Below are 18454 nucleotides of genomic sequence, written 5' to 3' on the forward strand. Positions count from 1 at the left end.
CTTGCTGCGCTGGCCCCTTAAATTGCAATCTTCTTCCGTTTCGTTGACTTTTGCTGCCTCGGCAGACAGCAGCTCCCAGTGTCTGCGACTGCTGCTAGGATAAACGAGGCGCAGCTTAAGCAGATAACATTCATTGTTACACCCACACACACACACACCTGTATCTGCGAGTGTGTGTGTTTGTGAGTCATAAGAAAATTATGTTGCATTTTATGTGCGCGCCATTGCAGTGCGAGTTTTCCTTTTTTTGTGCAGCTCTTTTGGCCTGTTTGCCATGCATATATAAAGACATTAAAGACACACCAAGCACACACATAAGATAGAATGAGAGACGGGGAGGGAGAGTGAGCTGGTGAGATTTTGAATTGGCAAAGTTTTTGGTGCATTGCCAGCCGAAGAGATTTGTTGCCGCTGGCTAAATAATAACACATAATCTTATTTGCCTTTTGTTGGAGTCTATCTCTCGCTCTCTGTCTGTTTCTATCTGTCTCTCTCTCTCTCTCTCTCGGGTCTATATTATGCTAGCATTACTTTGCATACGCTTAGACAGACAGGCGTCCAACAACTTTAGCCTGGCCATTGATTGGGCTTAGATCAAAAGACAAAGACTACGACTCTCTCTGTGTATGTGTGTGTGTGTGTGTGTGTGTGTGTGTGGCCATTAAAAAGGCACAAAATCCATACGAAATTACATTGTAATAGAGCGAAGCTGTAACAGATACCACACACACACGCACACACACACACGCAGACACTCGCACACACGCACATGCAAACAACTGTTCGGTGTGTTCTTACAGCCAAATTCAATGCTGGTAATTAACTTTGAAAATCCAATTATGGCAAAACTTTTACCAGACTTTGTCTGTGTGTGCGTTTGTGTGTGTATAAACTTGCAAGTGTGTTGCCGCAGCGCGTGTGTGACTGTGTGTGTGTGTGTGCGAGTGCATTTATAAGTGATATGCAGAACATGCAATTAACAAGAGCAAATTCAGTCGACTCGTGCACTGCTGCCTCCCTCTCTCACACGCCCACTCTCTCTCTCTCTCTCTCTCTCTATCGCTCCGTGTGTGTGTTTTACAAGCTTCTGCCTGACTGCCCTTGCTTCAGCTCGTGTCGTGTTGCCTTCTACACTTTTTCCCCTGCAGGCAGTTATACACACACACACACATACACACACAAACGGCTGCTGCTGCTACTGCTGCTGGCAATCTTCTTGGCAGCTGCAATTTGGTTAGCCTGGCCGCACCCCTCGCCACCGGCCTCACGCGCCATTGTTACCAATTTTGATATAATTCTCACGTAATAATTGCGTTGGAGCTGTGTCAAACTATGCCAACAAAAAGCGGACGTGTGAAAGGAAGACTTAACCCGAGTCGACCCGCCGCAAACAATTGTCTGCTGCAGCGCCGACTTGAGCTGACCGACTTAGCCAAATGCCAACAAGCATGGAAATGCATTCAGAGAAATCAAAAGATTTGTTTAATTTTGAATATTGAATTGTTTGCCTTGGATATTGGCTGACTTTATGAGCTGCATATTGATTAAGCATTTGATGTTTAGCAAAATGAAAAACAAATACAAACAGAAAGCTGGAATTAAGTAGAAAATGCTTTTTTGCACTCCCTCGAGTCTCTACCTAAATATAAAGCAGATTGTTCCTATGGGGCTCATTTGATATGTTTTGCGTGAAAATGGCCAGAGTAGAAAATATAACGTAAACTCAATTTTCTGCAAGCTCAAATGTTTGTTGATTTAATTTGGGCGAAACCTCAGCTTCCGAACACCTAAAAGTATGCAATCGATGATTTTGTTGAACATACAGGTCCTTAAAGAAGTTTGTATACGTAATAATAGAAAACTGGAAATGTTAATATGGGACGCAATTTTGATAATAAGCAAAAAGAAAAATTAAATAAAAAAATTCACATATATATAAAAAATATATTTGTATAATAATTTAAAATTAAAAAAAAAAAAAAAAATATTTCAAAAAAAAATTTTGTTTCTATATTTAAAAAAATACAGATATAATATTTAAAAAAGATATAATATTAAAAAAAGATATAATATTAAAAAAAAAAAAATATTTAAAAAATATTTTTTTTTTTTTTTAGTATAGGTTTATTATAATTTTTTTTTATATTCCTTGCACTTTTTTTGGGCTTCTTTCAGAAATATTCGTTTTTATTTTCATTTTACACTTATATTCCTAGAAATCTTTTGTAAAATCGCCCCTTTTGCTTTTTCCACATGGTTTCTTTGTTTGCTAACAAGAGCATCTTACTGTTCTAGCTTTTTTCTGTAGAAATCTTGCTTTATTTGACTTATTTTTTAAGTATGTGTATCTATTATTGTCAGATTCGATTTTCTGTTCGATATATTAGAATATTTTGCATAGCATTGCTTCGATACGTGGAATCAATGTTTATGTAATTCGATTCACTTCCTACATTTGTTTACTTCACTTTAGCTTGTTTTTCCTGCCTCGCGTTTCTGTGTAATTTCTTTACACAGAAGCCAAAGTAAACCCATAAGAGGAGCAAAGACTGCCTTGAGTTTTATGTGCAAAAGGGGAATATTCTTTTTTCTTTTTCGTTTCTATTTTTTATTTCCATTAGCGTTTCCAGTTTATGAGAATTTAGCAAATTTGCAACGGAAATTGAATTTTTCATTGGCTCAAACAAAATTTTTGTTCGTCTAGCTTCTTTGGCTGGCGCCTGTTGGCTGTATTTTTTTATGATTTTAATTTCCCGTTCAGCAATTATAAGAAAATTTTCTTTGACTTCATTCAGTCGTTTCGCTCGCTTTCTGTATTTTTTTTTTTTTTTTTATGTATAATGATAATTTAATTAGCTGCAAGTGCCTTTTTGCACCGTTTGCCAGCTCATTAACTGCAGTTAACTGCCGCCCGTTGACGACTTTTCCTGCATTTTTAATGTCAAGCAGGTCTGGCCTCGCCTTGCCGTCATTCATTCATTCATTCAAGCATCCGTGCTGCCAGCCAGCATTCAGCCATCATTCATTCACCTCAGGTCCTTTTCGCTGCGGCATCTTTCCCTGTCCCCGCCCTCACTCTCCCTCTCTCTCTCTCTCTCTCTCTCTCTCTCTCTCAGTCTGTGACATGTCTCAATAGCTGGGCCGACATTTTGTATCGCTTTATATGTACATGTCAATTAATGTGATATTGATAGCATTCGGGGAATTTGCTTTAATTTTTTCATATGTCAATATTTGCATACCAAACTGCAGTGAGCCGCAAAATTTATGCGCAAACAGTTATCTCTCCCGGCGAGTGTGCGTGTGTGTGTGTCTTAGTTGGTCCTTTTTTTTTTTTTTTTTTTTTTTTTGTTGTGAAACAAATTAGTTATATGTGCGTACACGTGGCGTATGCGCAATCAGTCAAGTGTGCACTCAAAGCTATCGATTGTGAATGTATATAATTAAGAAGCGAGTAGAATAAATAGTGTATGTTAGGCTAGATAACGGGAGGAGAGTGGGAAGTTGAAGAAGGGAGTGTAAGAGTAGAAGAAAGAAGGCGGAATCGAGTGAGTAGCAAATGTGAAATATCGAATGATAGCTGATGAGTGGAAATTATGAGTCAGTAGAAGAGAGTTGATCTTTCTTTCTCTCTTTAAGCAATACCCGTTACTTACACTCAATACTCGCCTAGAAGTAACGAGTAATGAAAGCCAAGTTGCGGCTGCTAAGCAGAGAAAGAATATTCAAGTAGCGAGTATTGCAAAACCTAAATAACCTCATCTGAAAACAAAAGAGAAAGGTAATATGAACTCGCAGGACAAAGAAATAGAGTGAGAGCGGGAGACAGAGACAGAGATAGTGGGAGAGTGGGAATGCGAACAATTCGTTGACGTTTGCAATTCTGGCAATTTGCCTAAGTGCTAGCGAATGGACGAACGCCTGGCTGGCCGCTGTCGACTTGAAAGTTTTAATTAGAAACGCAACTGCAAAAATGGAAAGACTAAAAAGGACTAAAGCGCGTGCAGCAGCAGTAGCAGAGGCAGCGCCAGCAGCAGCAGCAGCAGCAGCAGCAGTTGAGGCAGTCAAGCGAAATGAGCAGACAAAATGCGTTGACAGACGACGATGTGAAATGGCAAAAGGAAGCGAATGCTGCGAGGCCAGCGCCAAAAAGTAACTTTAATGGCAATGGCTAAGAAATAAATGAATGAGAGCAACAACAAAAACAACCAAGAGCGAAAGAGAGAGATGGAGAGCGTGTGAGAGTGGGAAAACTTTTGACATAAATTCGGCAAGAAAATGAGAACTGATGCGTCCAGCTAGATAGCACTCTCCCGAATAGAAGAGAGTGTGTGTGAACGAGAAACCCATTTGCCACCTTCCTTCGTGTCGTCTTAGTCTGGTATTACTTAAATACAATTCGGTAAGACTGGCTGCCAGACGACTGTCAAATTAATTTTAATGCGATTTTCATGGCTGTTTCACGCATAACTTTTCGTTTCTTTCATTTTTTTTCTGTTTTTTTGCGCTTTGGATTTTAACGATTATTGGGCCCTAATGTGAATAGCTGAAAACTCAACTCGAGTCGCTCCCGCACCGATAGGCTAGGTCTGAAATTGTGAAACAATCTTTAAATTTAGCACATGCCAGCGACAGTCGGCAGCCAAATGCACAAATTTATTGCCGCCTGCTTTCGGGCAGCTCGGGAAATTGGAACTTGGAAACTGGCTTAAACGCTGGCTCATGCATATTTGATGCCAAATATAAAGCGGCCATAAATTCTACTCGAAATTTACGCAGCAAAGTAAAAGTAATGCCTCGACCGAGTTGGGGCCGGTGCTGGGGCTGGAGCTGGTGTTGGGGTTGGGGCTGGGACTGGCACTGTAAGCGACAGCCTGTGAGAGCTACGCACGCACCTATGCCAAGTTCTTGAGGACTTGAGAACTTTGTCGTTTGATTTCACGTTTTTTTTTTAATGTGAGGGACACCGAAAATGGCTGTTGTTGTTGTTGTTGTTGTGTTCTTCTTGTCTGAATTTTTCTTTTTCTTTTCACTTATTTTTATTGTATGTTTACCTTGACAGCATTGATAAGTTGAAGCGACTGCGTTTGAGGCTTACCTATAATGGTTTATTAAAAATTAAATAAATACTGCGGTTCGCCAAGAGGCAGCGGCCCGAAACGAAAGCTTCTTATGTTTCATCAAAATTGAAAAGTTGTCAATCTCCCAGCTTGCTGTGGCGCACATCAAAAAACAAAATGATATAAAAAATCGCATATAAAAGTTTCAAATATGCATAAGAAATGTGTTTGTGAGCGGGCAAAATAATTTATGAAATCAAGTTACGAAATATTTTTGTATATAGAGTGCGAAATTGTTGATGAAGAAAATGAGGCTTAATAATAGTAATATATTCATGAGAAATAAATATTAATTTAAAGAATATTTTTTAATGGTAAAAATCATATATTATAATATAATGTGTTGCTAAAAAACTGTATTCGCATAATTTTAAAATATAATAAAAAATTAAAAAAAAAAAGACATTCAATACAACAAAATACGAAAAAAAAAATAAATTAAAAATTAAAAATATATATAAATAAATAAAATGAAATAAAAATAAATAAAATAAGATTACAAAGTAAACAAAAAAAATTCTTTACAATTAAAATTTATAATGAGAAATAATCAATCAATTTATTTATAATAAAATCAATCTTAATAGAACAATATCAAATATAATAAAAATGAATGGAAAATATTTTAAACGACAATCATTGAAAATATACAATAAAATAATATACATTTAAAGTGTAAAATAATATATATTTGAAGATGTAAAATATTTCTGCATACAATTTTTCCTGCAGTAAAAAGTAAAGATTATTTTTTATGTTCATGTCCATTGTTAAACAGTGTTATTAATTTTATATTTCCCTTTTCCATTGTTCCTTCTCTTGCAGTTCTTTTAACAACATTGTGCAGCTGCTGCTTGGTGCTGGGCGACGAATCGATTGACACGCGCGAGAATGCGGATCTCGTGCTGAAGTGTCGCTTCACCGAGAAATATGAGGCAAATGATTTTTCATTCTTCTGGACGCGCTCGATATCAAATCCGGCGCAGTTTGACAACGTGGCCATTGGCGAAGTGCAATTGAGTTCGGGCTACAGGTGAGTTAAATATGTCGCAGGTGCAATTAAATGATGATGATGATGAAAATGCGTGTGTGGGCCTGGATGGAAATTGTTATGACAGTTGCTGTTCCTCTGATGCTATTCGCAGTTATATTGTTATGTCAGCCCTTGCTGGCCATTTGTTAAGTTAATTAAATGTTGCACACATCTGAGATTTATGAGTTTATGCTTGTATATGTGTGTGTGGGTGGGAGGTTCTGTGGGTTGGTTGTGCAACTTAATTAAAATCAAGTTCTTGGCAATTGAAACGAGTCCGGCCAACTGTGCTCCTGCTCCTGCTCCCAGCTCCTGCTGTTGCTGCTGGTCATATATATGCTTAATCCTTAATGTCAATGCCGGCGCGTGTTAAACATTCACACAATTATGAGCAACGCACACACACATGCACACACACAGATACACGGATGTCTCTTGCTGTTTATGTTTCATTTTCAATGCCTTTACTCACTCGCGCCATTTTGCAATTGTGTTTTTTTATTATTTGCTTCGTGCCTTGTGACTTCCGTTTCCGGCGCTCGTTGTGTGCTCACTCGGCCTGTTTTTAATGTTTCGCCTGGCTTGACTCGTTTGCCGTTTCTTTCCTCTTTTTTTTTCCTGCTTTCTTTATGTGTGGCAACGCATAAATTTTAAGTGCCCAGTCGAGGCCACAAAATGCATTCGCGTTTGTGCCAGCCAAATGAAATGCCCAGCAGGAATGGGAGCGGCAGCAGGAGCAGCTATTCCTGTCCAGCATGTGTGTGTACGAGCGTGTGTAAAAGCAAATCAACAAAACAGCAAATAGAAATTCCAAAAGAATAAAAATAAAACGAAGCAAAAGTTAGAGCGTTTCAATTGGTGACGACTTGTATGATACTCGTTCAGCAGTCAAGAAGAGACACACGATCAATGATGGAAGAAGCTTGAGAATGTCGGGAACTGTTTTAGCGGGAAAATGCTGAATTTTGGTATCAAAACTGAGTAGGATATGTAGATTCCTTACGATCGATCTTCTATAGAGTTTTAGTCCATGTACCCAAGACTATGGAATACATAATTTTGCTCGATTTGCAATGAGAGCAGATATATTTACTGTATACTTTTCGACTTGGCCTCTATAAATGCCAAATCTGAAGACTTTGGTCAAGATAGCGGCATTATAATAGACATTTTATTAGAGACAAAATATTCCCATTTGCTAAGCAACAGAAGCAGGCTCCAAGCTTTTCATTGCACACACAAATTAGACAATAAAGCCAATATACCCTTTTAACTGCCTAACGCAAACAGTCGTTGGCTCGAGCCGAGGCTCAGCGAAATTGTAAAAAACATTTTTACTGCAATTTGTGCCGAAAGCTAACAAGCAGCGAACAACGAACGGCAACAATATTGTAGTAGCCTAGGCATAGACGCTCTATATACCTACTATATTCATATACATGCACACATACATATGAATATCTAAATGTATCTGTATCTGTTTGGCATATCTGTATCTTTGTGGCTGCGGTCATAGCTGTCGCTGCAAAAGTGAAATTACGGCGTATTTTGGACGCTGCGATTTTTGCTTCGTTTTCGCATTTTTTTTTTTTTTTTTTTTTTTTTTTTTTTTTTTTTTTTTTTTTTTTGTTCATCGAAACCCACAAAATGAAGACCCAGAGGCGCGCAGAGAATCACAACTGAGGAGCACAGCAGAGCAAAGTAGATTGCAGGCGAGGAGGGGCAGCGCCTGCAGCTAATATATCGTTAAACATTTCATTTAACGAGCCAGACACAGACTGAACATTCGAGGAATGCAAGCGGAATGCGAGGCAATAGGCGATTCTCAGTTCGGGCATTGAGCGAAAATCTTTGAGAAATCTAGTTGAAAACGAAGAGAATTTGCTGAGAATTGAAGAGATTTATAAAAATAAATATATAAATAAAAATTCTTAAGTAAATTCAATGAAAAAAGTTTGGAAATTAGAGAGAAGAGTAAAGACTTTACTTTTGATTAGATATTGTCTGGAGTTGGATCAGAAGGAATTCACATTCAAGTTTCTTAACTTTCATAGACCTCTTTATATGATGTATCTATTCCTTTTCTCTACTTACATTCTAAACGATTTACAACTGCTGGAACAGCCTTTGCAATGCAGTGCCAAAAAGTAGACTACACACAAGCATAGACAGACACACACACACTCACACACATACACAGTCAGACAGACACATTGAAAATGGAGCTGAAAACTGAAACCAAAACATGTACCGGAATGTCCCCATAACCAAATAATTGGCTGCGGCAATGGCCGTTTAACGTTTAGCGCCAGATTGAAGGCGACAAAGGCAGACAGATATTAAACACATATAAAGATATACACATGTATAGGTGTATACATATATATATATATATATATATTATATACTTAGAATGTGCATTGGCATCTGCTAAACGAATCGAATTCCAAGCACAACGAACCGAAACGTCGACACGCGCCTTCGACTCCGGCATGCGAGCAAATTGCAGTAGGCAGCAGCAGCCTGAGACGTGTAGCTTAAAAATAGATAGAAGTGAAAGGTATAAATTAAATAAAAACGAGACCTAGGCTAGTCTAATTGGACTAAGTAGACTGTTTAAATATAGGTTCAGGATTTAAAGTATTTAAATTGCGAGAATTTGCTACCAAAAATGGGGAATTTCTACTTGTAGACCTGCTCAACTCTGAATCAACTGCTAAGCGTAATTATGACAGCTCTTAAAATATATATAAATAAGTTTTGGATTAATCAATAGATTAATTAGGAAATCGAGATGGAATTGCAAAGCATATTGAGACAGATCTGCAGAGAAAATCGAGGGAGATCTGTTAAGGAGATCGGTAGAGATCTGTTGAGGAGATCGGTAGAGATCTGTTGAGGAGATCGACCGAGATTTGTAGAGGAAATCGACAGAGATCTGTTGAGGAGATCGACAGAGATCTGTTGAGGAGATCGACAGAGATCTGTTGGGGAAATGAAGAGGGATTCTTAGAGGAAAGTGAGGGAGAGAAAGACCTGTAAAGAAGATCGGAATGGATCTGCAGAGCATATTGAAAGAGATCTGAAGAGAATCTAGAGAGATCTGCTGAACGAATTGTGGAACAGAGAGGCAGAGGGGGATCTTTAAAAGAGTTCGAGAAAGTGAGAGATCTGTAAACGAATTGAAGAGGCAGGTCTTTAAAAGATAAGACCACTTGTGCCAAGCTACAACTCTCTCTTCCTTCCTCTCTGTCTCTCTCGCTCTCCTTCGCTTTTCACGATTTACTAATATTCGTATAATATATAAGAACACAATGGCTATAGCCGAAATCTGAACGAATGGGACTTGCGATATACACTCTAGGGCAGACAATATACTCCCAGTCTCCCTCTCAGCCAATAGACTCGCCTTTTACTCGGCTTGAGCGAGTATTAACACAGTGGCTATACGAGAAATCCCGCAGGAACTTTTGTCGCTCAAGGGCTTGCGACACGCGCGTCCTCTGTCCGCTCACACCCAGCTGCTGTTTGAATGCTTTAAGCGAACGCTTGCTGCATTTCAGAGAAAAGGACAAACAACAGGAAAAAAGATTCGCGTTTTCCCCAAGCGCCAGGCGATGAGTGGAGCCCAGTGCGCTTTGCCAGCAATTTTTATAATTTGCACCGCGCGCGCTCTCGTTTTATTTTGTGCCGTGTATTTTGGGCTGGTCCCCGAGCGCCGTCTGCAAATGAGCAGCTACGTTCGGCCGCCGGAGACAGCGCGGCCAAATAGAAAAATAATAATACAGAAGGAAAATACTGAAAATAGCAAAGAGAATGAAAAAGTTGATATAAAAACTAGAAATTTTCAACTAGACGAAGGACACAGAGCCTGCAGAGAATTGACTCAATTTGCCTGGCTACAATAATTTTTTTGCTCCCATCTTTTTTTTTTTTTTTTTCATTTTTGTGGGTCAACAACGTTGTCTGGGCGTAGAGATTGACCAAGTTCGTTTGTGGTTTTACTGTACATTTAACGTGCTCGTCGGACAAATTAAATTCAGTCTGTTTTTTGCACTGCGGCAATTAGCAAAGGGATAAGGAAAGAGCTCAGAGGAAGGAGTGAACGAAAGAGAGAGAGAGAGAGAGAGAGAGAGACGGATTAAAGCTGTTGACTGAATGCTGTCAATGAGCATAATAAAATGCGTCTAGACGCCAAATGTAGTTTTTCTGATGAGTGTGTGTATGTGTGTGAGTTTCGCTCGCGTTCTTATCGAGTGCCTACTCCATGTCCTGTCACGCCTTGGCATTTTGGCTCTGGACTTGACAAATGAACTTGAGCCATGTGTGTGGGAATGTGTGTGTGGGTGTCAACTTGCTTGACAATTTAATAAACCGATGTTGCTGCTGCTGGATGTTATGTCCTATTCCTATCGATCCACTGACCAGCCAAGTGGACAAGCCAGCAAAAGCTCTGCATCAATTTTCACTAGTTGTCCAGGACAACCGACGAGCAATAATAATCACTGAATGACGAAGGAAATTGTAAAAAATTGCTAAAAATCTATTTTTATTTGGGATAAGAAACTGTGAAGAAAAAAAAAGTCGGAGAAGGAGCAGAAATCATAGACGAAGTTTAAATATGCTTTCAGTTGTTGAAGCCTAATGGGAGCTGAAGGAAATAGTTGGGAAAGCAAAAGAAAACATTGAGAACATTGGGAATCAAGTCTAAATTTGTACAGCCACTCTTATAAGGCTCAAATCAGTTGAGAATATAATATTATCAATGAATTAGAAAAAAACAACATAATACTATTATCTGTAGATACTTTACATTACAATATATCCATTCACTAAATGTTCCCATTAAAATCAAGGTCTACAAAAAATACAAATAAACTAACGAATAGCAAATGTGGTGCACAGCTTGCTTACAGTTACTGCTAGTGGTTGGTGGTGGAGCAGCTTAAACTTGAGATCCAAGTTGGAACATGTGCCCACGCTTGAAATTTGATTGATTTTGCATTGATTATCTGGCGAATGGGGAATTCGTTACTGGCCTGAGCCTTGCGCAAATATAGAAAATTCAATTAAGAAAAGTTTTTGCAAAATTTTCTACAATTAAAGCTGGGGAATTACACACAATTTCTGGTATTTTTATTGTTATTGTTGTTGTTGTAATTGTTGTATTTCATCGGCTTACATCCAATTAAATTTGCACAGCAATAAGGAAACTCTTGGAACTGAATAACTGTTAGGTAGTAATGCGAATACCTGACTGCCTCATGCTCGCCTAAACAAATGAAAATTAATTGTATATAAATGAAAGTAGGCTTGGATTTGGATCAATTAGCATTTATGCGTCTATTTGTAAAGGAATTCAGCTAGAAATATTGTGTAAGAGAAACTATAGAGGAGATGAGGAAAAAATATTGTATTTTGCAGCTGAGAGTAGAAAGGGAAGCGAGCTGAATGAGAAATGAGGACTAAAGCTAAATAGAGAGGGAAATGTTAGTAGAGACAGAAAAGAGTAGAGAGACGAAAGTAGTAAATAGAGTAAATAAAATAAATAAAGAAGATAGCTTAGGGAGAAGAGATTAGACAGTAGAGAGTAGAGACTAGACTGAAAAAAATTAATATTATTATTATTATTATTATATAGATAGCTAGCTAGAAACCGAGTATACTCTCTGTACACTCACACTAACGGGAATCGAAAAATGTTGACATTTTGTTTGCCAATCGGTTGCTAGCGTCTGGCCGAACGCCGCTCGCCCGCCTCGGCGTTGTCATCGTTATCGTCAATCGAAGTTCACGTCTAGCAAAAATATGCAAACATTTATTGAACGTTGATTTTATTTATGTTGCTGTCACACAACAGCGCAGTCCCGTCGCCCTCACCGTTATACATATATGTATGTGTATATACCCTCTTTTTTTTTGCACCTGCTCAAATATTAACATTTGCTATTTATTTATATTGCGAATCGTTTAAAGTTGAACCACCTGCGGGTGTCGCACCAACGGCAACAGCAAAGGCAACGGCAGCAGTAGCAGCGCTGCCAGCAGCCAACACCCGCAGCAGGACATCGCCGTAAAACTTCAATATTAGCACAATTAGTGTTTGGGTCGCACTGCGCTGGGGGCGTCGAATGGAGTCGCATATTAAATCAAATAAATTGGAATTCTTTGTTAAACTTAATTAGCATAAATATGTTGATAACAATTGATGTATACATTTTAATTAATACTCCCCCAATTTGCTTGGCTCTTTGCAGACTCGACTTTCAGCCGGAGCGCGGCATTTATGATCTGCAGATTAAGAATGTCTCCTACAATCGGGACAATGGACGCTTTGAGTGCCGCATTAAGGCCAAAGGCACCGGCGCCGATGTGCATCAGGAATTCCACAATCTAACTGTGCTCACACCCCCCCATCCACCTGTCATCTCGCCTGGCAACATTGCCGTGGCAACCGAGGATAAGCCCATGGAGCTGACATGCAGCAGCATTGGCGGCTCACCGGATCCAACAATTACGTAAGTCGCGCACTTCATGTCTCTAAAAGACCTGGCTCACTATGAAAGAAGAGCAAAGGCATTTAGCAGCTACAACAACTCTCTCATAATCTAATTTAGCTGGATACTTGATGTAGACAGACTCTCTATAAACCAGTCTCGATTTGAAAGATAATCTGTATAAAATTCTATTCCTGCTGTGGAGTCTCTCTAAATTGCTTAGAGTGTTATAAGCTTCGTTTCCTTTGTGTTTCTTTCATTTTAAGTTATTTTTTTCATAATTTCAATTATATTTTGCCTTTCTCTCTCTCTCTCGCTCTCTCTGAAGGCTTTTTTCTCTTATGAGCTTATTAAGTTTTCAAAACTCTAATCTGAGCTTCTTGTTTGTTTCTCTCTATATGCAACTGTCTTTCTGTAAGCTGATTGCTATTTATGAACTATTCACTACCTACTCTCATCTTTCTCTGTTAATTATCTCTACATTCTATTCATTAAGTTACATATTTTCTCTATATGAGATGCTCTCTCCTATCTATATATTCCTTTTAAGTTACTTTATTTCTTAGTCTTTCCCCCTTCGTCTATCTCTCTCATTTTCTGTCTCACACCTTCTCGCTCTCTTTCTCTCCCTCTCTCTCCCTCTCTCTCTCTCTCTCTCTCTCTCTCTCTCTAAGACACCTTTTAATCTGTATATCATTTACTGCTTTTATAAGTTAATCTATATATATATATATATATATATATTTCACACTCTCTTTCTCGCTTTCTCCCTCTTCAGCTGGTATCGCGAAGGCTCAAATACCCAACTACCTGCCACAATATTGCGTGGCGGCACCAAGGATCAACCCACCAATGCGACGCTCACGATTACACCTCGCCGCGAGGACGATGGCGCCAAGTACAGGTGTGTCGTGCGCAATCGCGCCATGAACGAGGGCAAACGGCTGGAGGCAGTGACCACATTGAATGTCAACTGTGAGTACCAAATCAATATTATAAAAGATCTACAAACAAGAAATACTATACGATGTATACACAAGTCTGGCTTAGGATTAGGCTTGCGAGTGCTGAAGATTGAAGAAAACACATGATTTAATTGAATGATTCTCGCTCAGTTGATTAATTTCCCTACGCCCTTGGCTGCTCATTAATTATTTCCACTTTTTCCCACAACTGATGCTGACAAATGTGTTTGACATTATTTGTTAGCCACTTGAACTCCGCTTTGCAATTGTCGTCGACTCGTAGCAATTGTGGGCGTGGCACATTAGTTGACCTCGATGGCCAATGTCTAATTAGCATAGCTCGGCAATTACACTGGGCAACAAACTAAATAAATAGCTGCATAATGAAGTGACCAGACATGACCGCAGCTCTGTCACGCCCCCCACACACCCCTTTACCGCTTGCTCATTCATTATGGCTGCAACCGAGAGCTGCTTAACAAATGTGCTGACACATTCGTTAAAACGCTGCTCAAATTGCCCAGCGCAAGTGCAAGGGCAGGCAAAACAGCATCCATTCAAAAACAGAGACCCTACAACAACGACAGGCGACAAGCGAGACCGAGGTCCAATATTTGCATAGAGTATGGAGTAGAGTATGCATATATGTATGTAAATATGTATATGCACTGAAAAAATAGCTGAATAATTTGTAGTCTACACTGGAGTTTCTTTTGTGAACTCTATAAACGATTTAAGTGACATTTTCTAATTAGAATTGGATTCTAAATATATATTTTTTCAATTTGTAGATCCAGTTTTAATCCTATAATTTCAATTCACATTATAATCTGCATTTTGAAAACTAGATATTTTTATTAAATATATATTGAGCTGGTATTTAGATATTTAATTTTACAAAACTAAAAAAAATAAATAAAAAAAAATAAAAAAAATTATTGATATAAAAAATATACAAATTTAGAAATTTATAAACATTTGGAGTGTACACAATTTTTCATATATATGGATAAAAATCATTTATATTTTTTTTTTCTTTTTTTTATGAATATTAATAAAATTAAACTTTAAAAATTAATTTAAAAAAATTTAATTAAATATAAATATATAATAATTTCAATTAATACTCCAATTTTATTTAAAATTTTCCAAATTTAATTTCTGCTACTATTTTCGCTCAGTGTCGTGTATTTTTGTATAGCTAAAATATTTAAATAACAGACTCAACGCAAATAATTAGTATAGAAATTGGTGTGTGGCCAAGCAGCGTAGTCAATGTCGTTGATGATGATGTTGTTATTATTGTTGCTGTTGCAGTTGCAACAAGTTGCAGTTAAATGTTGGGTTAAGCGTTGCATTACACGCCCATGGCACATTAGCGCATGTGGCTATTAGAGCTAATCAAAAGTCAAACAAATGCTAAAACCCAAAATATGGCTAACGGCAATTGCTCAGTCAGCTACAGCAGTCAACGACAATGCCAGCAACAGCAGCAACAACAACAACAACAGTTGAGGTCAAACATCAAATGCGTAATTAATTCAAATAGAAAACCACAAGAACATCGCACATGGTAATTAGCAGTTAGCCAGGTCGAAAAGCTGTCCAAATGCAACTGCTGCTGTTGCCTGATACACACACACACACATTCTCTCTCTCTCTCTCTCTCTCTCTCTCTCTCTCTCTCTCTCTCTCTCTCTTATTGTCTCTCTGGCTGGGCACCCACACTAATTGCGTTTGCATTCATTTTGAGGCGTGAGCCAGAGCCGTTGATTAATTCAGTGAGTGCGAACCAATCATTGACTGGCTAAAAGCTTCAATGACTCTGAAAAAAGAAAAGGAAAAGAAACAACTGGGCTTTTGACCATATTTGAATAGTTTTGGAATACTATATGCGAGGGTAGAAAGAAAAGAGAGTGAGAAGAAGATATACATGAAATAAATGCACTACATTTACTCCATATAAATAATAAATAATATATACCTAGCCAGCTTTAAGTTCCAACATTGTTTTCTCTTTTCAAACAGACAAAGCTCGTCACACATACTCAAACCTACCTACATCATTCAATTAGCATAATCATAAAAGACAAAGCATTTTTGCATTGGCAATGAAATTATATAATTTATTATACAATACAAAATGCAGCAATAAATTAGCTGCATATTTGCTTGTTGATGTCATAGACAGACGGTTCGCTCATAGAATAAGCGAACAGTTGGCAACAACAAGCGAAACACACAATAAAATACCAAATATAATATAGGCGAAATACGCTAAAAATACTGTAGAGTATATTTGAGCTGGGCCGAAGTCTTAAATTGGAAATATAGAATAAGGTCAAAGCGAACTATTTAATATTTGACAAGAGCGAATTCTCTCGAGAGACTAGAGATAAGATAGACCAAATAATCGAAAATCTTTATAGTGTGGCTCTTGTATCTTGGTATACATATGGATAGTTAGCTATGGTTTACTGTAAATAATGAAAAACTTTTAGTATAGAAGCCACACAAGAATATAAGCTTAATATTTCATGCCTCTAACTTTGATCGGCAAGGATGGTAGTAAAGAGTCTAACAAATCAGCTTATTGGTCTTATTAAGAATAGATAGATACATCATAGGCCCAGTATATTCACCTCCATTAATGGTTATAAAAGACAGCAGAAATTGTCAGTTCAGTTTCACAGCTGGAGCTTAAGCAATTTGTTTAATGCCTCATAATTGCCACAGAGAATTCATTTGCTATGCACGCCCTTTTTAGATCTCGCTTAAGATTTTGAATAGAGTTTTTAGCTGTTGTCACTATAAGTAGACAGGTTTTCTTTTTTTCTTTCCACATGCTTTGTCAACACGCAATGCTCAGATATTGTGCCCAACTCCCACGTGGCGTATGCGCAATGTCATATAAAACAAATGTCGAACTGTCTGAACTGTAGCTAATTAGACGCCCCAACATGCACAACTCTTTTATTTGGTATTTCGAAAAAAAAGAGAGAAAAAAAAAACTGAATAAACACACGGTCACACAGTGCGAGCTACGCCCACACATTGATTGAGCTAATTGAAGCATATGAGTTGATATAAAGATGAATATGTAAAATGAATTCGAATTGTGCGCTCCGGTTAAATGATTCGACTGCGGTTTAATTAAAATACAAACAGGGCCGATTTATACACATGCCACGCCCACCAGCTGCCGGGCAGCCAGAATCTAATTTGCATTTATAAGCGGCATTAAAATTAATATTTGTTGTTTGTTTAATTGCAAATAGTTTGCACTAAACGCGACTAACCGCAAAATAAACGCAACGATTTCTAATTGTCATGTTTATTAATTGTCATTCAGGAATGGCGTAGCTCAAAGTTAAGGAAGGAGCTGGAAAAAAAAATGTGAAGGAAGTGTGAGTGTGAAAGGCGTGGCATGACTGACTGCAAAATACTCTACTGTGAAGAAAAGGCCAAGGAAGGGATTTTTAAATTTAATAGGGAGATAAATGCTGATGAGGATGAATAAAAAAAAAAATGTTTCCTAGTGTTAAGACGAGACTTTATGGAATAGATTTAATACGTAAAAAATAGTTAATGTAAAGAATATTAGTTTTCACTCATGACCCAGCTAGTGTAGCTCAAACAGTAAAGGAGCAAATGACAGCAAAAGCCAATATGCCGCATTTGTAGCTCTCGAAGAAGTATGAAAACAGGCCACGTATCAAGTAAAATAAAGTAAAAGCTTAGCCAAACGCTGACAGAGACAAACCGCAGAGACGCTCTACAAGTAATTGCAACTGAGACGTGGTCAGCAGCAGCAGCACATGGCATGGGCAGCAGGGGCAGCGGGGGGCGTTGCGATATGTGGGCAAGGATTTGCCAGCTGCGGTTAAATGTGACTCCAGAAGGTCTGGCCCGGACTGAACTTGGCTGAACTGAACTGGCCAGGCTAAATGCGTTTTTAAGCAACGCTCGAGCCTGTTGATCGAAGGCAAAAGAGTTGAGTGGAAGCAAGGCACTGACCAAAGCAGAAGGGGCCAGCAGTTGTGGTTGCTCACTTGCTGCGGGCCAAAAGGCAACACACACACACACACACAGACATTTAACCTGGCAGGGGTTTGTTTTGCTCTATGCTGCTGACAGAGCCAAGAGTAGCAGCAGCTGCCTTCGTTTGCCTAGCAAATGAAATCAAAAACAAATTTAATTGTCTCTCTTTGAGGCGGAAATGTTTAGACGATTTTCCGATTTTCCAATTTGCCAATTCAACAATTTTCCCACATTTAATTCATTTTTGCCACACACACACACACACACAGAAATTTAACAGTTGGCAATTCTCTGATTTACGGCCAACAATAAAAATTCACTTAGGCTTTCGCTCGCTCCCATTGACACCTACAAATTAATCAGCTGCCCCAAACAGCCGTACCTACATCAAAACTGCCTTTCTCCCTCTCTTTTGCTTTCACTCCCTTCTGTCGTTGGCATAATCTGGCAACGCCAGCGGCTTTCGGCTCCTTTGTCTAATCGCCTTCAATAAGTCATTGCCAAATTGCGGGCAATAAATTACAGGCCCTTCGTCCGGGACAAATCATCTAAGCAACGCGCTGCTAATAACCACAAAATGACAAAATGTGACAAAAATTACCAAAATTTTAAAGAGTATTGAATGGGGTGGTTGCACTATTGTCAATGGGGTGGTCGAGAGGGGGATTTTAATTAGAGTTTGTGAGTTTATCAAGTCTATAGGGCAATGGAAACAATATTATTAGGATATGCCTATGACTGAGGAGGAGCTTATGCAAGTATATTTTGTACTATTTAAAGGAACTCCTTGTACTACAC

The 18454-nt window shown here is 38.4% G+C and overlaps 1 protein-coding gene across 2 annotated transcripts in view; it reads left to right on the forward strand.

The window, feature by feature from the left end:
* The window catches only part of ed (hemicentin protein echinoid), a 126094-nt gene that overhangs the window by 58567 nt on the left and 49073 nt on the right, over positions 1-18454 (forward strand). For both annotated transcript variants that reach the window (XM_018003890.2, XM_018003891.2), the window contains exons 2-4: positions 5946-6153; positions 12411-12671; positions 13429-13625. In XM_018003890.2, coding sequence (XP_017859379.1) covers positions 5946-6153; positions 12411-12671; positions 13429-13625 — 666 coding nt within the window. The remainder of the gene's footprint in view (positions 1-5945; positions 6154-12410; positions 12672-13428; positions 13626-18454) is intronic.

Source organism: Drosophila arizonae, chromosome 3 (genome assembly GCF_054131065.1).
Source record: "Drosophila arizonae isolate 15081-1271.41 chromosome 3, UAZ_ARI_1.0, whole genome shotgun sequence".
In the NCBI taxonomy this organism is placed as follows: domain Eukaryota; kingdom Metazoa; phylum Arthropoda; class Insecta; order Diptera; family Drosophilidae; genus Drosophila; species Drosophila arizonae.